This window comes from Hoplias malabaricus, chromosome 16 (assembly GCF_029633855.1).
Source record: "Hoplias malabaricus isolate fHopMal1 chromosome 16, fHopMal1.hap1, whole genome shotgun sequence".
Lineage (NCBI taxonomy): Eukaryota > Metazoa > Chordata > Actinopteri > Characiformes > Erythrinidae > Hoplias > Hoplias malabaricus.
In genome coordinates this window covers 10158359-10176948 of record NC_089815.1, presented here as the reverse complement: position 1 = coordinate 10176948, position 18590 = coordinate 10158359, and the positions used below count along the sequence as shown (strand labels likewise).

At 40.6% G+C, this 18590-nt stretch overlaps 1 protein-coding gene across 1 annotated transcript in view; it reads left to right on the top strand.

Annotated features, from left to right (window-relative positions):
* Positions 1–18141, top strand: part of pde3b (phosphodiesterase 3B) — an 83616-nt gene extending 65475 nt beyond the window's left edge. Inside the window, exons 4-16 of the mRNA XM_066647320.1 lie at positions 1365–1510; positions 2700–2806; positions 3226–3442; positions 3593–3690; positions 6178–6338; positions 8119–8253; positions 8682–8793; positions 9010–9123; positions 10743–10942; positions 11263–11466; positions 12911–13072; positions 14268–14511; positions 15151–18141. Of these exons, the coding sequence (XP_066503417.1) occupies positions 1365–1510; positions 2700–2806; positions 3226–3442; positions 3593–3690; positions 6178–6338; positions 8119–8253; positions 8682–8793; positions 9010–9123; positions 10743–10942; positions 11263–11466; positions 12911–13072; positions 14268–14511; positions 15151–15368 (2118 nt within the window). The 3' untranslated portion in view covers positions 15369–18141. The remainder of the gene's footprint in view (positions 1–1364; positions 1511–2699; positions 2807–3225; positions 3443–3592; positions 3691–6177; positions 6339–8118; positions 8254–8681; positions 8794–9009; positions 9124–10742; positions 10943–11262; positions 11467–12910; positions 13073–14267; positions 14512–15150) is intronic.
* The last annotated feature ends 449 nt before the right edge of the window (positions 18142–18590 follow it).

Sequence of the window (18590 nt, the reverse complement as noted above, 5' to 3'; positions counted from 1 at the left end):
ATGGTTATGTACACAGTGAGGATGGACTTGACGGTCACTGTGTAGAACTGGATCATCAGGCTCTGTGGCAGGTTGAATTTTTTTCAGCTGTCTCAGGAGGAACATTCTTTGCTGAACTCTCTTGGTGATGGACAGTGTGTTCCTTTCCCACTTCAGGTTTTTGGATATGGTGGTGCTCAGGAACTTAACACAGAAAAACACAGAGCCATTGATGTGGGGGGCAAGGGTGAGGCATTGCACCTGTAGTCCACCACCATCTCTGCCTAGGCTTTCTGTAGGCAGACTCATCACCGTTGGCTATGAGGCCTGCCACAGTGGTGGTGTCAGCAAACCTCAGGATTTTTACTGCTTGTTCCTTAGAGACACTATCATTTGTGTAAAGACTGAAGAGAAAGGGTGAGAACACACAACCTTGTGGTACACCAGTACTGAGGGTCCAGGTGTCAGACGTGTTTTTTTTCCTTGCTGTACCTGCTGTCAGATAGTCCATGGTCCAGTGGCAGATGGGATCTGGCATCGAAAAATGGGACAGTTTTACCCGCAGCAGCTCTGGCACTATGATGTTGAATGCCAAGCTGAAGTTCACATAACAGAACTAAGGCGTAGGTTCCTGAACTGTCTAGAAGATGTAGCTTGAAGTGCAGGGCTAAGTTGACTACATCATCAACAGACCTTTTTGCCCTGTACGTGAACAGCAGGGGATCTGGCAAAGGATTTGTAATGTCCTTCAGTTGGGCTAGGACCAGATGTTCAAAGACCTTAAGGGGGCAAAGAGTACAGAGGCCAGGGCTACTGGCCTGTAGTCATTAAGTCCAGTAAGTTTTGTTTTTTTGGAGAACTGGAATGATGGTGGACTGGGGCTGGCTGGTCACTGAAGTGCTCTAGGGTGGATGGAGAGACTCCATCTGGTCCAGGAGCTTTTCTAAACAACTCAATATACATTCATACAATATACATATGTATAAACTCATGTATGGAACTCATGTATCTTCCCATTTGTTATGGAATAAAGAATAATTTTTGGACTGACCCTAGATTGTTATTAGCATTTTGCTATATATAAATAAATGATGACTTAGAGAGTAGCCTCAGAGAGTTGGTTACTGTCGTACACCGAAAGTTTCCTTTGACTAGAACTGCTGAGAATATGTCATACGCAGGGAGCAATTAGCAGGCATCTACAGAGGGTTATTCTGAAAGTGGAATTTACGTCACTCATTAATGTGTCCATAACGCCAGTCTTATCAGGTTTTCTCCCCCCACCCCACTTCTCTTTCTCTCTTTTTCTTTTTTCTTTCTTTTTCTTTCTTTCTTTCTTTCTCTCTCTCTCTCTCTCTCTCTCTCTCATTCTCATTCATTCTTAGGGCTTGAGCAGCAGGAACAGTCTGCCCACTCCTCAACTGAGGCGGAGCTCCGCCTCCTCATCTCTGCCTCCTCTAGAGACGCTGTCGTCCTCTCGCTGGGAGCGCAGTAACGGAAAGAGACCTCACACTGAGCTCAGCAGCGGCAGGTCAGCCACTTATGCCTGACCCACGAGACCCTGGCACACGACACACACTCAACACACACCCTGAACCACTACCACTTCTGTAACTGCAGAGGAGGCCAGTGGGATGTTTCTATTCTACACTGTCTCAGTTGCACTGTGGGACATCACAAGCTCTATTTTTTGAAAAGCAGTGGAACAGGTGCAAGTTTAAGTGAAAATATACCATGGTGTTTATTCTAGTGAAAGTTGTAGTTGTCGTTTTTTATTTTATATAAATAGCCATCGTTATAATTCCTGTAAAATTATTTAGTGTCAGAGAGGTCATTCTGTATTTTGTTTCATATTAGAAAGGTTGGGTAAAAAGTTTTATTTATTTACTTATTTATTTATTTTTTTTTACTTTAACCCTGTTATAATGCCATATCAGCTTTATAGATTACCAAGTGTACCCTACACCCATCAGAGCGTCTTGCCCACCTTACTGGACAAAGATGAGTGGTGTGTTTTGAGTCATTTGTCAAATTATAGTTCAGTAATATATACTCAACAGAATGTAGCAAAATTCATATTTTGACTGGAGAAGTCCACTTTAGACTTGGAATTCCTAATGTGTGAATGATGCCAAATAAAGAATGAAACATGACTTCAGTGGTCTGTTTTATACATAACACAATAATACATCAACTAGAGTTAAGGGATTGTTGTAGTAGTTTTGGTCACTAATATAATGAGAGGAATAAAAAATAAATTGTTGCTATTTTTTTAATATTTATTTATAACTATATTCTATAAAATATTTTTAAAATTCTATACAGATATAGATATTTGAAGGTGTGTTGACGAACTGATAAAAAGGGAGGCCCAATTTCAGTCCAGTTTGTTTGATTTTTCTAGAGTGACTCAAAGAATGCATCTTCAAAATGGACAAAAAAAAACCCACTCGAACTAGAATACCTCTAAAGTCCGTGCTGATACCTAGAAAGGACAAAGACTGTAGAGCTATACAAGACACTTCAGTAAGTGCTGTTCCTGTGTTAGTCCTCAGGGTGGCAGTGTTGAACAGATATTGGACATTGACTAGTTACAGAGAGCTCGAGCTGACAGCTTAAAAATAGCAAGTGAAAATAATAAACTTGTTACAAGTTCATACAAATGAAATAGGAATGCTACAGTAAATGTCATCTGTCTAATTCACACTTTTTTCCTACAGTCAAGGGTCTTTCTCCAATGGTCCCAACAGCAACCTGCTGACCATCCCAAAACAGAGATCGTCTTCAGTCACACTGTCGTATAGTCACACCATGCCCAGAAGACCAGGTCAGATTTTTTTTTCTTGTTTAATCTAAAAAAGATTAAAAAAAAATAGCTTGTATATTTTTATATAAAATGCATGAAATGGAATACCAACAGTCAACAAGTGGGGCATAACCCACCCCCCACCCTCTTATGTAGTTTCCTCCATTATTGTTGGGATGAGTTGGAATGGTGTTTGTAATCCATCATTCAACACCAGTAACTGATGTCACTAGCTGTCTGTGTGGCTTAATGCCACCAAATTCTCACAGTTAATGTTCCAGCAATTAGTGAAAAGACTTTCCAGTAGCATAGAAGTTGTTACTTTTATTAAAGCCCTTGTTTGATGAGAAGCAAACATCTTGGTCATACATTGTGTAATGATTAAAATCCACATATGTGCAAGACAGCTGACGCTGAAATAAACAGAGGATTCTTCTTAGGTGCATCCCCGAGCCTGAGTCCGGTCACTTCTCCAAGCCACAGTCCTCCCGGGGTCCCTGGCTCCTCGCTGGTCACCCGCTCCCCAGTGGAGTTCCCAGACACAGCAGACTTCCTCACCAAGCCCAGTGTCAACCTGCACAAGCCTTTGGGCTACACGCTCAGCTCCCCAGACTTCCAGCAGTGCCGCAGCCCTGCCTCAAATATGCTCTGCACCAGGTACTCAGCACCCCAGAATTATTCGACTGAATGTTTTCTAGAAATTTCAGTTATTTTATATACCTAATATTATCAAATGTTTCTGTCAGTCATAGTGTAGGTTCAAGAGCTATGTTGAGTTCTGATTGCCAGCTGCTGTGTTTGTGACAGTTGTGGTCGGCAGATGCCAAAGGGCAACGCCAGTGCGGAAGCGAGTGAAAATCAGGGTCACATTCCTTCAGCAGTTGAACTGCAGAGGAGACGCTCAGGTCAGTTGCAACACCTTTCCTTTTACATTTGCCTGAAGTTTCTGCTAAATACAGATGTGCTTGAACCCTTTATATTTTTCTACATTTCTGCATATATTTGTATATAAAGTACATAGAGTCAAATCAAGCATTCATTCATTCATTGTCTGTAAGTGCTTTTCCAGTTCAGGGTCACGGTGGGTCCTGAGCCTACATGGAATCACTGGGTGGGAACACACCCTGCAGGGCAACACACACTCACACTGTCTCTCTCTCTCTTTCTCTCTCTCACTCTCACACACACACACCCCTTTGGACACTTTTAAGTAGCCAGTCCAGCTAACAATGTGTGCTTTTTGACTGTGGGAGGAGTTGGTGTGTTCTCCCCGTGTCTGTGTGGGTTTCCTCCGGGTGCTCTGGTTTCCTCCCACTGTCCAAAAACACATGTTGGTAGGTGGATTGGCGACTCAAAAGTGTCCGTAGATGTGAGTGTGTCTGTGTTGCCCTGTGAAGGACTGGCGCCCCCTCCAGGGTGTATTCCTGCCTTGCCCCCAATGATTCCAGGTAGGCTCTGGACCCACCACGACCCTGAACTGGATAAGCAGTTACAGATAATGAATGAATGAATGAATATATTGCATGTGTGTGACTGGCACAAGTATGTGAAGCTTTAAGATTAGTAGATAATTTGAAGGTGAATTTAGAGCCAGTTGTTCTCAAGCAGTGGGATGACACTGACTGTTTTATTTGATGAACAGGGCTCTATCAAAGTCTGATATTCACAGAATTTGTTTGTGGAAGTGTAACATGGCAAGAACAACTGAGATTTCTGAGGATGTCAGAAGAAGTGTTAATGCTTTATCAGGCTGGAAAAGGTTTGCTAATGATTGCCTTAACAACCCATAAGTTTATAGGAACACTTTTTTTGTGGCTAGATGAGGCCAAAATCTGTCCCTGGGCTGAATCTCAAGAGAATGTGTGTCATGCAGCAAGACAATAACACTAAACACAAGTTGTTTTACTAAAGATGGGTTTAAGAAGAATAAAGTTGATGTTTTTCCAAAGTCCTGACTTTAATCAAATTGAAATGTTGTGGAAGGACTTGAAGCAAACCATTAATGGGAAGGAACCCACAAAAATATTATTGTTGAAGCTGTTTTGTACAGAGAAATGGGCTAACGTTTCTCTAAGCCGATGTGCAGGACTAGCCCACAATTACCAGAATCTTAGTTGCTTGCTACTCTTAGTGGCTTTTGCCACTCAAATATGTAACACTGGATCAAACATTAATGACCAAATCTAATATTTTTGGCTCATTTGATTGATTAGGCTATATTTGTTTACTATGCAGAAATATCTACTATTATCTGCTTTAAAATGACATTTTTGCTCAGATTTATGTAGAAATATGGAACATTCTTAAGGGCTCACAAACTATATAACTAGTACAAGGTATTTATATATTATGGCTATCACCTGGTTTTATTTGCAACTGCAATTTTGCAAGTTTTCAAAGCTGCAGTACAGTTTGGCCAGCTTCTAAAATATAATATTATAATAATAGTAGTAAATATTTAACCTACCGTATTTTCCGCACTATAAGGCGCACCGGATTATAAGGCGCACCTTCATTGAATGACCTATTTTAAAACTTTGTCCATATATAAGGCGCACCGGATTATAAGGCGCATACAATAGACGCTACAGTAGAGGCCGGGGGTTACGTTATGCATCAATTAGATGGAGCTGCGCTAAAGGGAATGTCAACAAAACAGTCAGATAGGTCAGTTCAACTTTATTAATAGATTCTGTTCGAGTTTGTCCTCCAAATGTAGCCATCTCACTTTATTCCCTCGGAAACTCTGTTTAGTCTTCTTTACTTAGCGTAGGTCATCTTGTTGCTTCCTCCACTTTCGCACCATTGATTCGTTAATGTTAAATTCTCTTGCTGCTGCTCTATTCCCGTGTTCTTCTGCATGACTGATCGCCTTGAGTTTAAACTCTGTGTCATATGCGTGTCTCTTAATAGGAGCCATTTTGGGGTCTTTACATAAAAAACAAATGGAAATGAAATATATATACTGGTATATATCCAGCATGCACCGCGCGCAGAAGAAAATGAAGTAGGCGGCTGCTTACCGTAGTTGCGAGACCTGTTGTGGCCTAATATTGGTCCATATATAAGGCGCACCGGATTATAAGGCGCACTGTCGGCTTTTGAGATAATTTGAGTTTTTTAGGTGCGCCTTATAGTGCGGAAAATACGGTAAATGTCTTCTCTAATATATGTTATTTGTGTGGACTGTATGTGTTTTACTTCAGCTATGTTCTCTAGTGTTTTTTTTCGTGGAAAGCATAATACATTATAATAACATCTAGGAACCTGGATGCAGCAACTATTTATTTATTTATTTATTTATTTTTTGCTAGTTTTGTTGGTAAAATACACGCAGCTGCTTTAGCATGAATCTTTAATTACAGCAAATACAATAGTTTAATTCTCTTTAGTTGAGGCAGAGTATGGTGGGGACGGACTGATCAGGGAGGAGAGTGTGGAAGCAGAGACTCAGGGAGAAGGCACTGGGGCTGGCGGGAAGTCCAGAGAGGAAGAGGTGGAAGAAGAGGAAGAGGAAAGCTCCAGTGTGGAGCAGACCCCATCTGAGCCTGAGGTACACTTACAATCAAGTGTGTAGTGCACACTCTCTTAACATATCATGATTTTACATATTACTGTTCAAGACTTATTTATTGTATAACATACGTTACTGTGCAAATTACCAGTTGCAATTGTCCATCAGGTACAAAGGAATAAAACAAAAACACAATTACCCAACTAAATGCATAATTTGTCAGGATTAAGTGAGTGCACACTCAACCTTTATTTAAGTGCTGTTCTTTTCAGTAGATTTGATTTAACATTTAAAAAGGAATATTTGTCCACACCTCTAAAGTTCAGCTGTTGAATGAATTGCATTTTCTGCTTCCAGTCTAAGTAATCCCAAAAGCACTGAGTGATGCTGAGGTGCTGGGCTCAGGGGCGGTGCCCATTCCAGTGTTGTGAATAACTTGTATTTAAAGCCACTAACCACAGAGAATGCCCAAAGATTTTGTCTTTTGGGTGATCTTTTAAATCAGTTTTTCTTCTGTCACTCACCTCGATAAAGACTTTGCACACTCAGCTTCTAAAGTCCTGTTAGAATTGGGTGAGTTTGTTAGGGGGACATTTGTGACATTTTATAGGTGTCCACATTGATGAAACTCATCCAGTTGTACTGCATTACAATCACTATGAAATACATTTCACAAAATACACTTCAGCGCCCAAGACCTTTCCAATGGTGTCCAGGGGGCAATCAGGCCTCTAGAAGTGGCATGCAGCATCTCCCGCCGCCCGCTGCAGATAGGTTTCGTTTGGACAGCCAGCGTTTGGTGCACTGGGGCAGGGTAGATGAGTCCTCAGTACAAAGCCAGGGAATACAGTGTATGTGTGTTTGTACTCTTCATATTGTAGACTACAGTTTAGTTACTAGCTGCCTATCAGCTGTTCTCTGCTGCAGGAGCGTCCAAACCCAAGCTAGCCTCTGGGTTTTCTTCTGGGTTCTGGCACTATTGCTATTCTAATGATGTTGTGTTGTTTACGATGTCATGGCAGTGCCACTTTGAATCATTGTGATTAATTTCATTTATATAACTCGCCCTCTCATCTCTGTGCAAATTGGAGTTGTTATATTAATAAATTGGTAGTATATGATTATAACATGGGTAAATGCTTATTCTTTAACATGAACACACATTTTTAAACATATTAAAATTTGTGGAGTCTGTAGGTTTTTGCAAATGCCATAAGAATCTTATGTTTCCAAAGTCAGATATTAGAAAGCATTATTTTCAACTGAAGCTAGTCCCTTCTAAATTCTTTCACCCCAATGTAACTGTAATTTACACCAAATTTAATTTTCATCCACTGTCCAATTTTTGTAACATTTATACATTAATCCTCTCATTCATGTTTGTTTGGAGCTCTTGTTTTAATCCAGTCTTTTGAAGAAAAGTTGTCTGTGTATGACCTGGATTGCCTGCTTTACTGCCTGGTAGTTGTTAAAGAGGCCAGCTGTTGAACAGACAGACTAAAACTCTGACATGGTAATTAAGTGATTTTAGTTTTGGAAAGAAAGCCAGACCCCATCAGGGTTCTCATGCCTTTATTGTTGTAATGGTGTTGTGGATTTACAGCTGTGAGGTCTGGAGCAAGCACGCAGCTGATGGAGTGTCCTGAGGGAAGAGAGGGGTGGGGGTCCAGGCCATACGAGGCTACAAAAGGGATAAATGTATCATAGTTTTACTTGATTCTGTTGAGTCATGTGTCCTTTAATGGTTCAGCTGGGGATCTGGGGAAGAGAGGCTGATTGTAGACCAGCACAAAATCACCATCTGTTGCTTTTTTTCTAGGGCGAGCAGGAGTTTAAGGTGGACCCCATTTTGGAGGACCAAGAAGCTCTGATGGAGAAGCTCAATAGCTGGAATTTCCAGATATTTGATCTAATGGAAAGAACAGGAGGGAAGACGGGCAGAATCCTCAGCTATGTTAGTACCTCAGGGAATTAAGGGGGTGATTTTCCTGAATCCACACTGATGCTCCTGAGCTAAAAGAAGGTCACAATTGTATAGGTTTTCAATCAAGCAAGAGTAGAGTATTTTATGAGCCTGTACTGCTTGGTTTGTCATCTTTTATTTTCTAAATATGTTGAATTTGTGTTTCTAAATGATAAATCTTAATTAGTCTTAACACATTAGAGATCCTACTCTCCTTATTATTTTAATTGCTGTATATTATCCCTTTCACTGTGTGATTGGCATATTGTATTATTTCCTGAGCCACAATAGAGATGATCCTTTACTGTGCTCTTGTGTTTAGTCTGCAATAGACACTGCTCATCAGGGACTTCACGCCTCAGTGAAGTCCTGTTGTGTCTGTCTTAATGAAGTTTTGTTTTTGTTTGGCTGTCTCTCAGGTGGCGTACACTTTGTTCCAGGACACGGGTCTGTTTGAAATCTTCAAAATCCCTGTCCGGGAATTCATGACGTACTTCTGCGCTCTGGAGAACGGCTATCGTGATATTCCCTGTGAGATTTAAATTAATGTTGTCAAAAGTGAAACTTTTTTTTTTTAAAGTGGCATGCATCACAGCATCTGTTCGGCTAGTACCCTCAGTGAGAAATTAGCCTAATTTAAAAAAGGAGGACAAAGCCATTTGTATTCAGCAGAAGACATTTCTATGCGTATAAAAAGACCCCAAGCCTTGCAGTTAAAGACTCACTTTGACTGTACTTCCTCCTCAGATCATAATCGTGTCCATGCCACAGACGTCCTGCATGCTGTGTGGTACCTGACCACAAGACCCATCCCTGGCTTTCAGCAGATCCACAACGAACATGTGACAGGAAGTGACACAGGTACCTAGCTACTCATGGCTAAAACCATACACACCTATGCTGCCACAGTAACAGCATGCTACATAACCGATGTACACAACTTCCCTGGTGAAATCACATTTTGTGGATATTCAGTCAATCTTCACTTTAAAAAGCAAACTTAAGTATGGCATGCTGCTAATTTTAGTGCATTTTTTCTTATAAATAATAGCAAATGTGTCTTAGAATGTGCAGAAGTGTGATATCTGCAGACGACATGCACTCGCTCTTTCTCAGAACATCAGTAAAACATTTCATCAGCGACAGTCAAACAACTGCATACAACTGTTAGAGGCAGGTTGAGTTTGTATCCACAGCTGATTCTCTGCTAAATATATTGCGTGTTCATTTGATCCACCGTGTATAAATCAAGTCAAGCTACTACCTTATTCTATGTAGCTGTGTCCAGGAGAAGCTGCGGTCCGTTAAGAGTGGCTCTGTAGTGATTGAGATCAGCTGCTGCTGCTGTCTCAGCATGTTCAGGACTTATTTTAAGACGGTTGATGGCCCTTTTAATTTCTCAAATGGAGTGCAGTCTGAGTCACAGGGCTGCTGGAGGCACTCGACATGAGAGAGCAAAGAAGTGCTCACGCTTTAGAGGTGTTGAATCACACAGGAAAACCAGTGACCTCACTCTCTGGCACTGGCTCTTCAGTGCAGATGGTGCCCAGATGAGCGTTTGAAGTATTCTTCTGGAATATAAACTAGTATGCCAATAGATTTCAGAGCGACTCACTCTGTTCTGTCTGGGATCAGGTACTGATACTGGGTGATTAATTCTTTCTCCAATTCATCCCTAAAGCATTGGATGTTACTCAGTCATTTCAGAGAACAAAACCCAAATATGGGAGCTGTATACACGAAGCCCACACTTCCCAGTTGGCGTAGTGGCTCATGTATAGTTACTCCAGAATTTTCCAGTTCTTTCTGTGGAGATTACTCAAATTGCATGTGCCTGTATACTTCAGTATACTGTATATTTATCTTTAGAAAAGACGTCTGTAAATGTATGTTTAGTGTATTTAATTTTGTTCTGTCTGTAAGCAGCTAATCTCAGTAGTTAAAATGTGATTTGACTTTCAGAACTTAAATAAAGGAGTACAATACAGCTTTAAATAGAAGTTTTTCTTGTGTGTACATTTTTTGTATTTGGTTAGGAACTGCAACACAAGGGGCACTGTACTCACATCCTTACGTTTAGGGATTGCTTTACAAGGGGGTGCTATTTAGTGCTTCCCATTAAAGACGTTTTGTGGTGCTTTCCCAGGCAGGGGTTAAGCCTAGTCCTGGACTACTCAGCATTTTAAATTGTAATGTTCCATTGAACGGATATAGTCCAGGACTTGCTTAATCCCTGTCTGGGAAACCCTTTGTGCCTTAAAGGCAAATCCATAAAATGACCGAGTAAGTCTTAAGTGAGTCATTGTGGTTGGCCCATTAAGACATTTTCCCCCCTTTCTTTTTCCCTCCTTTGATTACTTGAAACAATATTGAGTAGAAATAGTCATTGAATTATTAATTGTTATTGTTTTCTTTTGTTATTGTTTTCTTTCTTCCTTAAAAGTAAGATTTAAAAAGAATTCCTTTTTTCCTCTCCTAAGATTCAGACAGTGGGATCTCCCCCGGCAGAGTGTCTTATGCCTCTTCGAAAAGCTGCTTGATCTCTGACAACAGTTATGGTTGCTTGACCTGGAATATCCCTGCCATTGAGCTCATGGCACTATATGTAGCAGCTGCTATGCATGACTATGATCACCCTGGTCGCACAAACGCCTTTCTCGTAGCCACTAATGCCCCTCAGGTAAGTGGAGAATAATAATTTTAACCCAGTTTTTTTTATTGCTAATTCTATCCACATGCCAGGGCTTCCCAAAATCACACAATGCTAGAAAACTAGAAGGATAAGGCTAGCACATGGTTTCTCTGAAACATGCAGATTCCTTGGAGGTCAACACACTTTGACCCACTTCTGATAACAAAAAAATAACTGCGCCCCTCATCAGATAAAGAATTTAAAAGAACAGTAATTGTTAGGTAATTTGTTTCCTTATTGTTTCACTATAACTCAAACTACAAAATCTACAGATTAATTTTCTTCCATCATGCCCCTGTTTCTGATAGGCCGTGCTGTACAACGATCGCTCAGTTCTGGAGAACCACCACGCTGCTGCTGCATGGAGCCTTTTCTTGTCACAGCCTGAGTTCAACTTCCTGTCCAACTTGGACCATGTTGAGTTTAAGCGTTTTCGCTTTCTTGTTATTGAGGCCATCCTTGCCACAGACCTAAAGAAGCACTTTGACTTCCTCGCAGAGTTTAATTCCAAGGTGATTGACACACAATACAATCCCAGTTAAATCTCAGAAGGATTTTTCTTTATATCTGTTTACCTTGTGTTCATTCATGTGAATTATCTGGAGTGAACCTGTAGTATGTCCTATTTTTAAAGTTGGGTTTAGATTTAGTGGGTTTGGTTTCCCATGAAGTTGGGTGAAATCACTGTAAAACATGACCTCCAGTGGATGCTTTTATAAAAGCTGTATAAATACTAGGGCTGTCCTGAATGCAATTTTTAGCTATGATATTCAGCGAAGATTTGAATGGAGTTAACACAGAATGGAGTTAACCAGAGCTTCATGGAGGTGCTCTACAACCTGATAAAATTAATTGTAGCTTTACCACACTTTATTGGTAGTAGGTTGTTGCTGTGTGTTAAGCTGTTTTAAGCTTCATTCTGGACTTATGTTGACGTGGCTGAATATAGGTGGAGTGCTGGGGAGCAGAGCAGTTTTATTTTTATTTTTAATCGCCTGAATATGAGTGGAGTGGAGGGGAGTAGCCACATTTATTAAAAATAAATGAATTAAATTAAATAAAAGAAAACAAATACCCACCCAATAAACACACATTCGAGTAGCTGAGTATTCTGAGCAGCCCTAATAAATACATGAAGTCATCGATATTTATATGGATTGTGTTAGCAATTAGCATCAAATGAACTTAAGCCTTGTTTTAAGGCTGTGCCTCTTCATTCTGTAAGAATCAGAGCTCCAGAAGAGTGGATAAAAACTGTCATAAATGTTGAAAATTCATATGCTGGAGAAATCTTTGTAATTTATTTCCCAAAATAGAACCAAAGTTCAATTTGTGTTCATACTTCATTAGAACACCACCAGAGCTTGTTTCTGTCAAACAACCTGCCCAGTGTAAACTCCGCTTTACAACTGTACACCCATCAACAACTAACATTCTTATATTCATTGTTTTATCAGATCCACTGACATATATGTGCATGTTGTAGTTAAACGGCTGTTGTTCTGCATACTTAGCATTTATACACAGTTTTTTTTTTATATATATTTTTGGTTGGTAGTCTATTCTCAGTCCAGCAGCGACAGATTTTCAGAAATTCTAGCAGCATTGCTGTGTGTGATCCACTCATACCAGCGCACATAACATGACATCAAGTCAATGTTACTGCAATTCTGAGAATGATCTGCCACCCAAAAAATACATGCTCTCTAGTGGTCCTGCAGGGGTCCTGAACATCGAAGAACAGGGTAAAAGGGGCCTAACAATGAATGCAAAGTATCAACTGGACTATAGACTGCAGTTATCTGTTGCTCTCTAAAGAAGGACTTTGACCTTAATGGTCAATGCAGATGATAAAATGCAGTGAGTGTAGAAATAAAGAGGCCATTTGAATGTTTTGGCTAATCAGCCTATGTATGTTGCAGTGGCATTAACTGATGTGTTTGATCTTGTGAACAGGTGAATGATGTGAATAGCCCAGGTGTTGACTGGACTAATGAGAATGACCGATTGTTGGTGTGTCAAGTGTGCATCAAGCTGGCAGATATCAATGGCCCAGCCAAAGAACGCAGCCTCCACCTGAAATGGACAGAGGGCATTGTGAATGAGTTTTATGAGCAGGTATGGGATTTTTGTTTACTCCAAGCCCCTACAGTCTATATAAGGAAATAAAGCTGGTAATGCAGCTCAGTTAGATTCACTGTGATTTGTGGTATGTTGAAAGCAAATGTATAAAGTAAAAAAAAAAAAAAAACACTAGTTTGAAAAAGTAGGTTTTGCAAATTAGCAAAAATTGAAGTAGGTGGAACTAAATGGTCCAAATTGCAAACTAGTTTGTCTTAAGCCAAGGAATCGGGAAAAAATTTCATCTCTACGCCTCAGGGTTTAGGAGATGGTGTTTCTAGGACTTACGGTTTCTGCTCCATGTTGCGGTTTAGCTGAGAAAAAGAATAAAAATAATAATAAGAAAAAATCAAAAGGCTCCTACACTATGTGTTAGGACCCTAAAAAATCTGTAGTTTAGCTCTACCCCTTCATATCAGTGCTATAATGAGTGTTTCAGCCTAATCTGCTTTTGGAATGAGGCACATTACATGGGAACAGATCAGAGCTGATGTACATATTTCTCAATGGTGTATTCATTAAATTAGATCTACTTATAAACAGATTCTTTTTTGTAAATAAAGCAAACATTAAAAAAATATATGTGCCGTTTGATACAAGAAACTTTAGCTGTCAACTGTGGGATAAACTGACCTGCCATTTGGGAAAACTAAACATTTTAGTTATTGACCCAATATAAATGCAGTTTCTCTAAATCATTGTATACTTTAGGGCTTTATTGTGACACAACACAGTACCACAGCCACTGATCCTGCGTTCTGTGCTTACCCAATTTAGTCAAAATTCATGTTATTAAATGAAACTCTACCGTTATACAAATATAGCAGTTTACATATAACAGTTCAGGGTCGCAGTGGGTCCAGAGCCTACACGGAATCCTTGGGTGCAAGGCAGGAACACACCCTGCAGGAGGCCAGTCCTTCACAGGGCAACACACACACTAACACCTATGGACACTTGTGTCGCCAATCCACCTACCAACATGCATTTTTGGGCCATGGGAGGAAACCGGAGCACCCAGAAGAAAAACACACACAGGGAGAACACAGATTCTCTTACTGTTTGAATTTGTTCAGTGTACTGTTAAATGTATTGTTTTGGACATTCATATAGTTCCAAACAAGTATGCTTTTTCTCACAACTGTATGTGTGTGTGCCTGGTTTGATCAGTTCTTGTTTGTCTGGTTTACAGGGTGATGAGGAGGCAGTTCTGGGATTACCCATCAGCCCCTTCATGGACCGCTCCATGCCACAATTAGCCAAGCTGCAGGAGTCCTTCATCACACACATAGTTGGACCTCTGTGCAACTCCTACGACGCAGCTGGGCTACTCCCGGGCTACTGGATCGACGAGGAGGGTTCGGAGGAGGAGGAAGGAGAGGAGGGTGAAGACACTGAAACTGACGATGAAGAGCTTGATGAGGAGATTCACTTAAGTATGTGTGGACCAGAATTTTCAGTGGTGCCAAATATCCCAGTTTTTTTCCATTGGAAAAATGCTTTTAGACACAGAAGGAGTTGGAAACGTAATGTCGAATATAAACGCAAAAAAGTCGGTTTGTTCCGAATGTGGCTGTTGAAGTTCTAACAAAGTGTTGTCATAGCAGACATTCAGGGGTAAGGAGTGGAAGCTTATTTAACCAGTGTTTCTTTGCGTTTTCAGTTTAAACTTTTACATTTTTTAACAAGGGACAATAAATGTACATTTGGATTTATGGCATTTGGCAGATTCTCTCATCTGGAGTGACCTAAAGTTTTAATCCTGTAAGATCCTGTAAAAGGGAAGCTAATGTAGTGTTAGAAAGCTTGCCCAAGGCTCTTATTAGTTTAGAGTTTTGTTCCTGTCTGAGATGGGAACTGAACCCCAGTCTGTGATATGTGGCGTCATCCACTTCAGTAGAACCACTTCAATAGCAGCAACATAGTGCATTGAGAACGTTAAAATATCTGTGTTAAAGACATTGTGAGAAGGGAGAGAGAGAGGGGGGGGATTTGGATTAATGTGCCCTTGGACTTTAGGTAATTACACCTGGAACTGTGTTACACTATGTTCCTAATAGAGTTTCTCTCTGCAGAGTCCAGGAAGGGCCGGCGCCGTCTCTACTGCAACATCATGCAGCACCTGGCGGCGAACCACAAAGAGTGGAAAAACATCATCGAGGACGAGGAGAAAGGCAAGGACCTGGGTCTCCAGCAAGAGCAGCAGCTGGACAGTCCAAGCCTTCCTCAGTCCTCACCCTCAGATGATATCCAGGTCATTCATGAAGAAGCCGAAGAGGAGGAGCGCCAGTAGCAGCAGGAGGAAGCTGATTGACTGTGGCATGAAGCTCAGGGAGGGGCTTAAGCAAAGGGCACTCCCACTCCTCCACAAAAACACACACACACACATGAATCCAACAGGACGACACTGCTGGATCCTCCCACACTGAAATCAGTCACTGTGCCCACATTTACGTGTAAAACGTGCACGTTGTGTTGGAAGAGTTTAAAAAGAAAAAAAAAAAGGCCTTACTACTGTGAGAGCATCCTTGCTGCAAATAGTGGGAGCCCCACTTCTATGCACTTTCAGCCCATGGAGAACCAGCGGAGGACAAACACAGCTTTGAGGATGCTGGCTTCTGTGCTATGAGGTTGCAGAAGAAAAAAAAAACAGAAATAAAGGAGGTAAAGAAAGCCTCAATGGTTACTCACTCTGCTGTGATGCTGCCTTTAAAGCAGAGCTCTTAACTCTCCTGTAGGTACTAACACTTATTTAATTAAAAAAGAGAAGAGAGAGAGAGGTTTCTGGAGAGAATTGAATGGAAAAGCGAAAGACTTTTCAAGTAATCATCACTTGTTACCAAAGCCAACAGTTCTGAAAAAAAACATAAAAAAAAGAAAGAGGAAAAAAAACCAAAAAAAAAAAACCCACAAAGCCGAGACTGATTCAGGCTCAATGTCAGGAATCCTCGAGAAGCATAAATCAAACGTGCCTGTCTGAAACTTTTCATGATTTACCCCTCTCCTTCCTTGTGGTCCAAGTTGATGGACTGCAGGCTGCACCGAGCGTGCACTTCCCTCCTCATGCTGGTGACACGAAACACTGTATCACTGAACTCAGCCACTAGGACTTAATGTGGAAATGCTGACATTTGACTGAAAAACAAAACAACGGACATTGACTCCTGCATCGTTTTTGGATGCTTTTTTATTCATGCGTTACCACCTGCCTTTTGTTTTACTTTGTCATACATTTGAATTTCTTTATTTGTGTGTGTGCTCATGGGTTTTGTAACGTTTTCTTTTCCTGTCCACTTCAGGAATGCAGAATTGCCAACTGATATTTTTTCTTTGTGAAGTCCAGAATGAATAGAGTACGGAACAGGAAAACTGTTCAAATGAAGGGATGTTTATTGTGTTGTGTTTGAAACAGAATTTTGTTCACGGTTACTCAGGATTCACGTGGATCTATCTGTTCTGTCATTACAAACTGTCAACAATTTCAAAACACGTTTGTACGTCTAAAGTTTCATTTTAGTGCTAGGGAAAGGCAGTGTGTGTGCGCGTGTGTATTTTGTGTTTGAATAACTTGAAATTCAGCCAGAAGGAAAAAAAAAAAAAAACCAAACCCATGCTGTCCCACACCGCGACCACTATCCTTATCTGATGCAAAGAAATAGAACAGTCTATTGTCAGTCACCGTTCTTTTCCCCAGAGGTCTCTGATATGAAATGGGATCCAGGAGAAATGTATTTGAGAACACAGCTAACCGTAAGATAACAGGCAAACTTTATCTTTGGTGTTGCATTACTTTATTTTATGGCATTATTTGGTGTTTTTCTTTTTTTTTCTTTTCCTACAACTGATCACACTGCGGACACACACACTTTTAGCGAACATCACCTTTGCCAAACACAACCAGGCCAGTGCATAAATCTGAAGTGATCCAGGGTTTCACCTTGAAAGCTGTACACTTTTTTATATTTTCTTATTCTTCACCGTGAGGCAGGTTTAATACTTAATAGGTCTATATATTTTTGTCTAAAGCAAGAACTCTAGGCATTCCACTATAAAAAAAAAAAAGTGTGCAGTTGGCTGGGGGGTGGGGAGTGGGGTTGCAAAGAGACTGCCACGCCCTTCTCCTTCGTGATTTGATTTTCTGGAGAGGAAAGTTCTCAAAAGTAGGCAGTGTAAATCAAGCTAGTGTATTTAAAGAAAAAATATATAAATGTGCACATTTTACTACCAAACAAGTGTTTAATCTCTGCACAGAAAGAGTATCTGCGTGTGTGAGTGTGTGTATGTGTGCGTGTATGTCTGTGTGTGTGTGTGTGTGTGTGTGTATAGATATATATAGATAAATATAAATATATATATATATAAAATATATTTTTTAATTAATCAATTCAATGCGTCTGTTTTTCTACATACAGCTGACATATATTGTACATTGAGAAAACTTGTAATTATCATCCATGTTTCCAGAGATTTTAATCTAATACTATTTACGGATGTGTTTGAGTGTATTATCATTATTATTATTTTGGGGTGCACTGTCTGTGTTCCTACTCATAACCACTTTTTTGCTCAGAGCCCCCACCCCTTTCCTCCTTTAAATCTGGATGCTGTGACTCAGCTCACTGCAACAGTGCCAAGCTCACTCACTCTCTCTCTCTGTCTCGCTCTCTCTCTTTAGTTTGTCATGCACTTTGGCCTGTGTTTAACATCACTCCCTCCAGAGACATGTTCCTCATCACCTGTGTCCAGAACTCCAGCACTCTGTCGCATCAACCCTCACACATTGTGGCTGAAGTTAGAGCAGTGCTGGACACACAGAATGGCTTTTTCCCGCTCTATCATTTAGTGAACTCTAGGCTCCTCACTTACAGGCGTTTGTTTTCCCCGAATGCCACAGTGCCCTTCGTCCTCCATCATCGTCCTCACCTTTATGAACAGCTGTCATCTTTTTATTTAGCATATAGATAGCAATGTCTGATGTAACCGTTTCAGCATTTTCAAAGTTGTGAGGGAAACAAATTCACATTTTTTTGTTGTTGTTATTATTTATAGATGTCATAAAACACCATCCCTGAAAAATCACTTTAATGTCTGCGTCTTTACTGCAAGCCTTCGGTGTGTCTTTAAATGTCCCTGTCACAGACGTTTCAAAAACTCTTGCACATTTTCATGGAGTAAGCTCAGTCTTTCTCTCTACAGCTTTCAACCATTGAGAATTTTCCACTCACGTACATCACAACCACAACCACTCAGTCCTGTCTCTGGCTGACGAGAGGTGGGTTCTTCTGTGTTGGAGCATTCTTGGGCTCCTAGAGGAAATCCCAGGCTTGGTGTAGGGAGAGTTGCTGTAGAGAGCCCTTCACTGCAGGGTCTTCCCAGGACATGGTCCCTACCAACAATAATGTTCTTATAGACAAAAGTCACATTCATAAATACTGTTAGCTACTTTGTTTGTTTTACATCACAGCACCCTGAAATCGACTGCTCTACCAAAATTTACCCACCCCTGCCCTGGAGA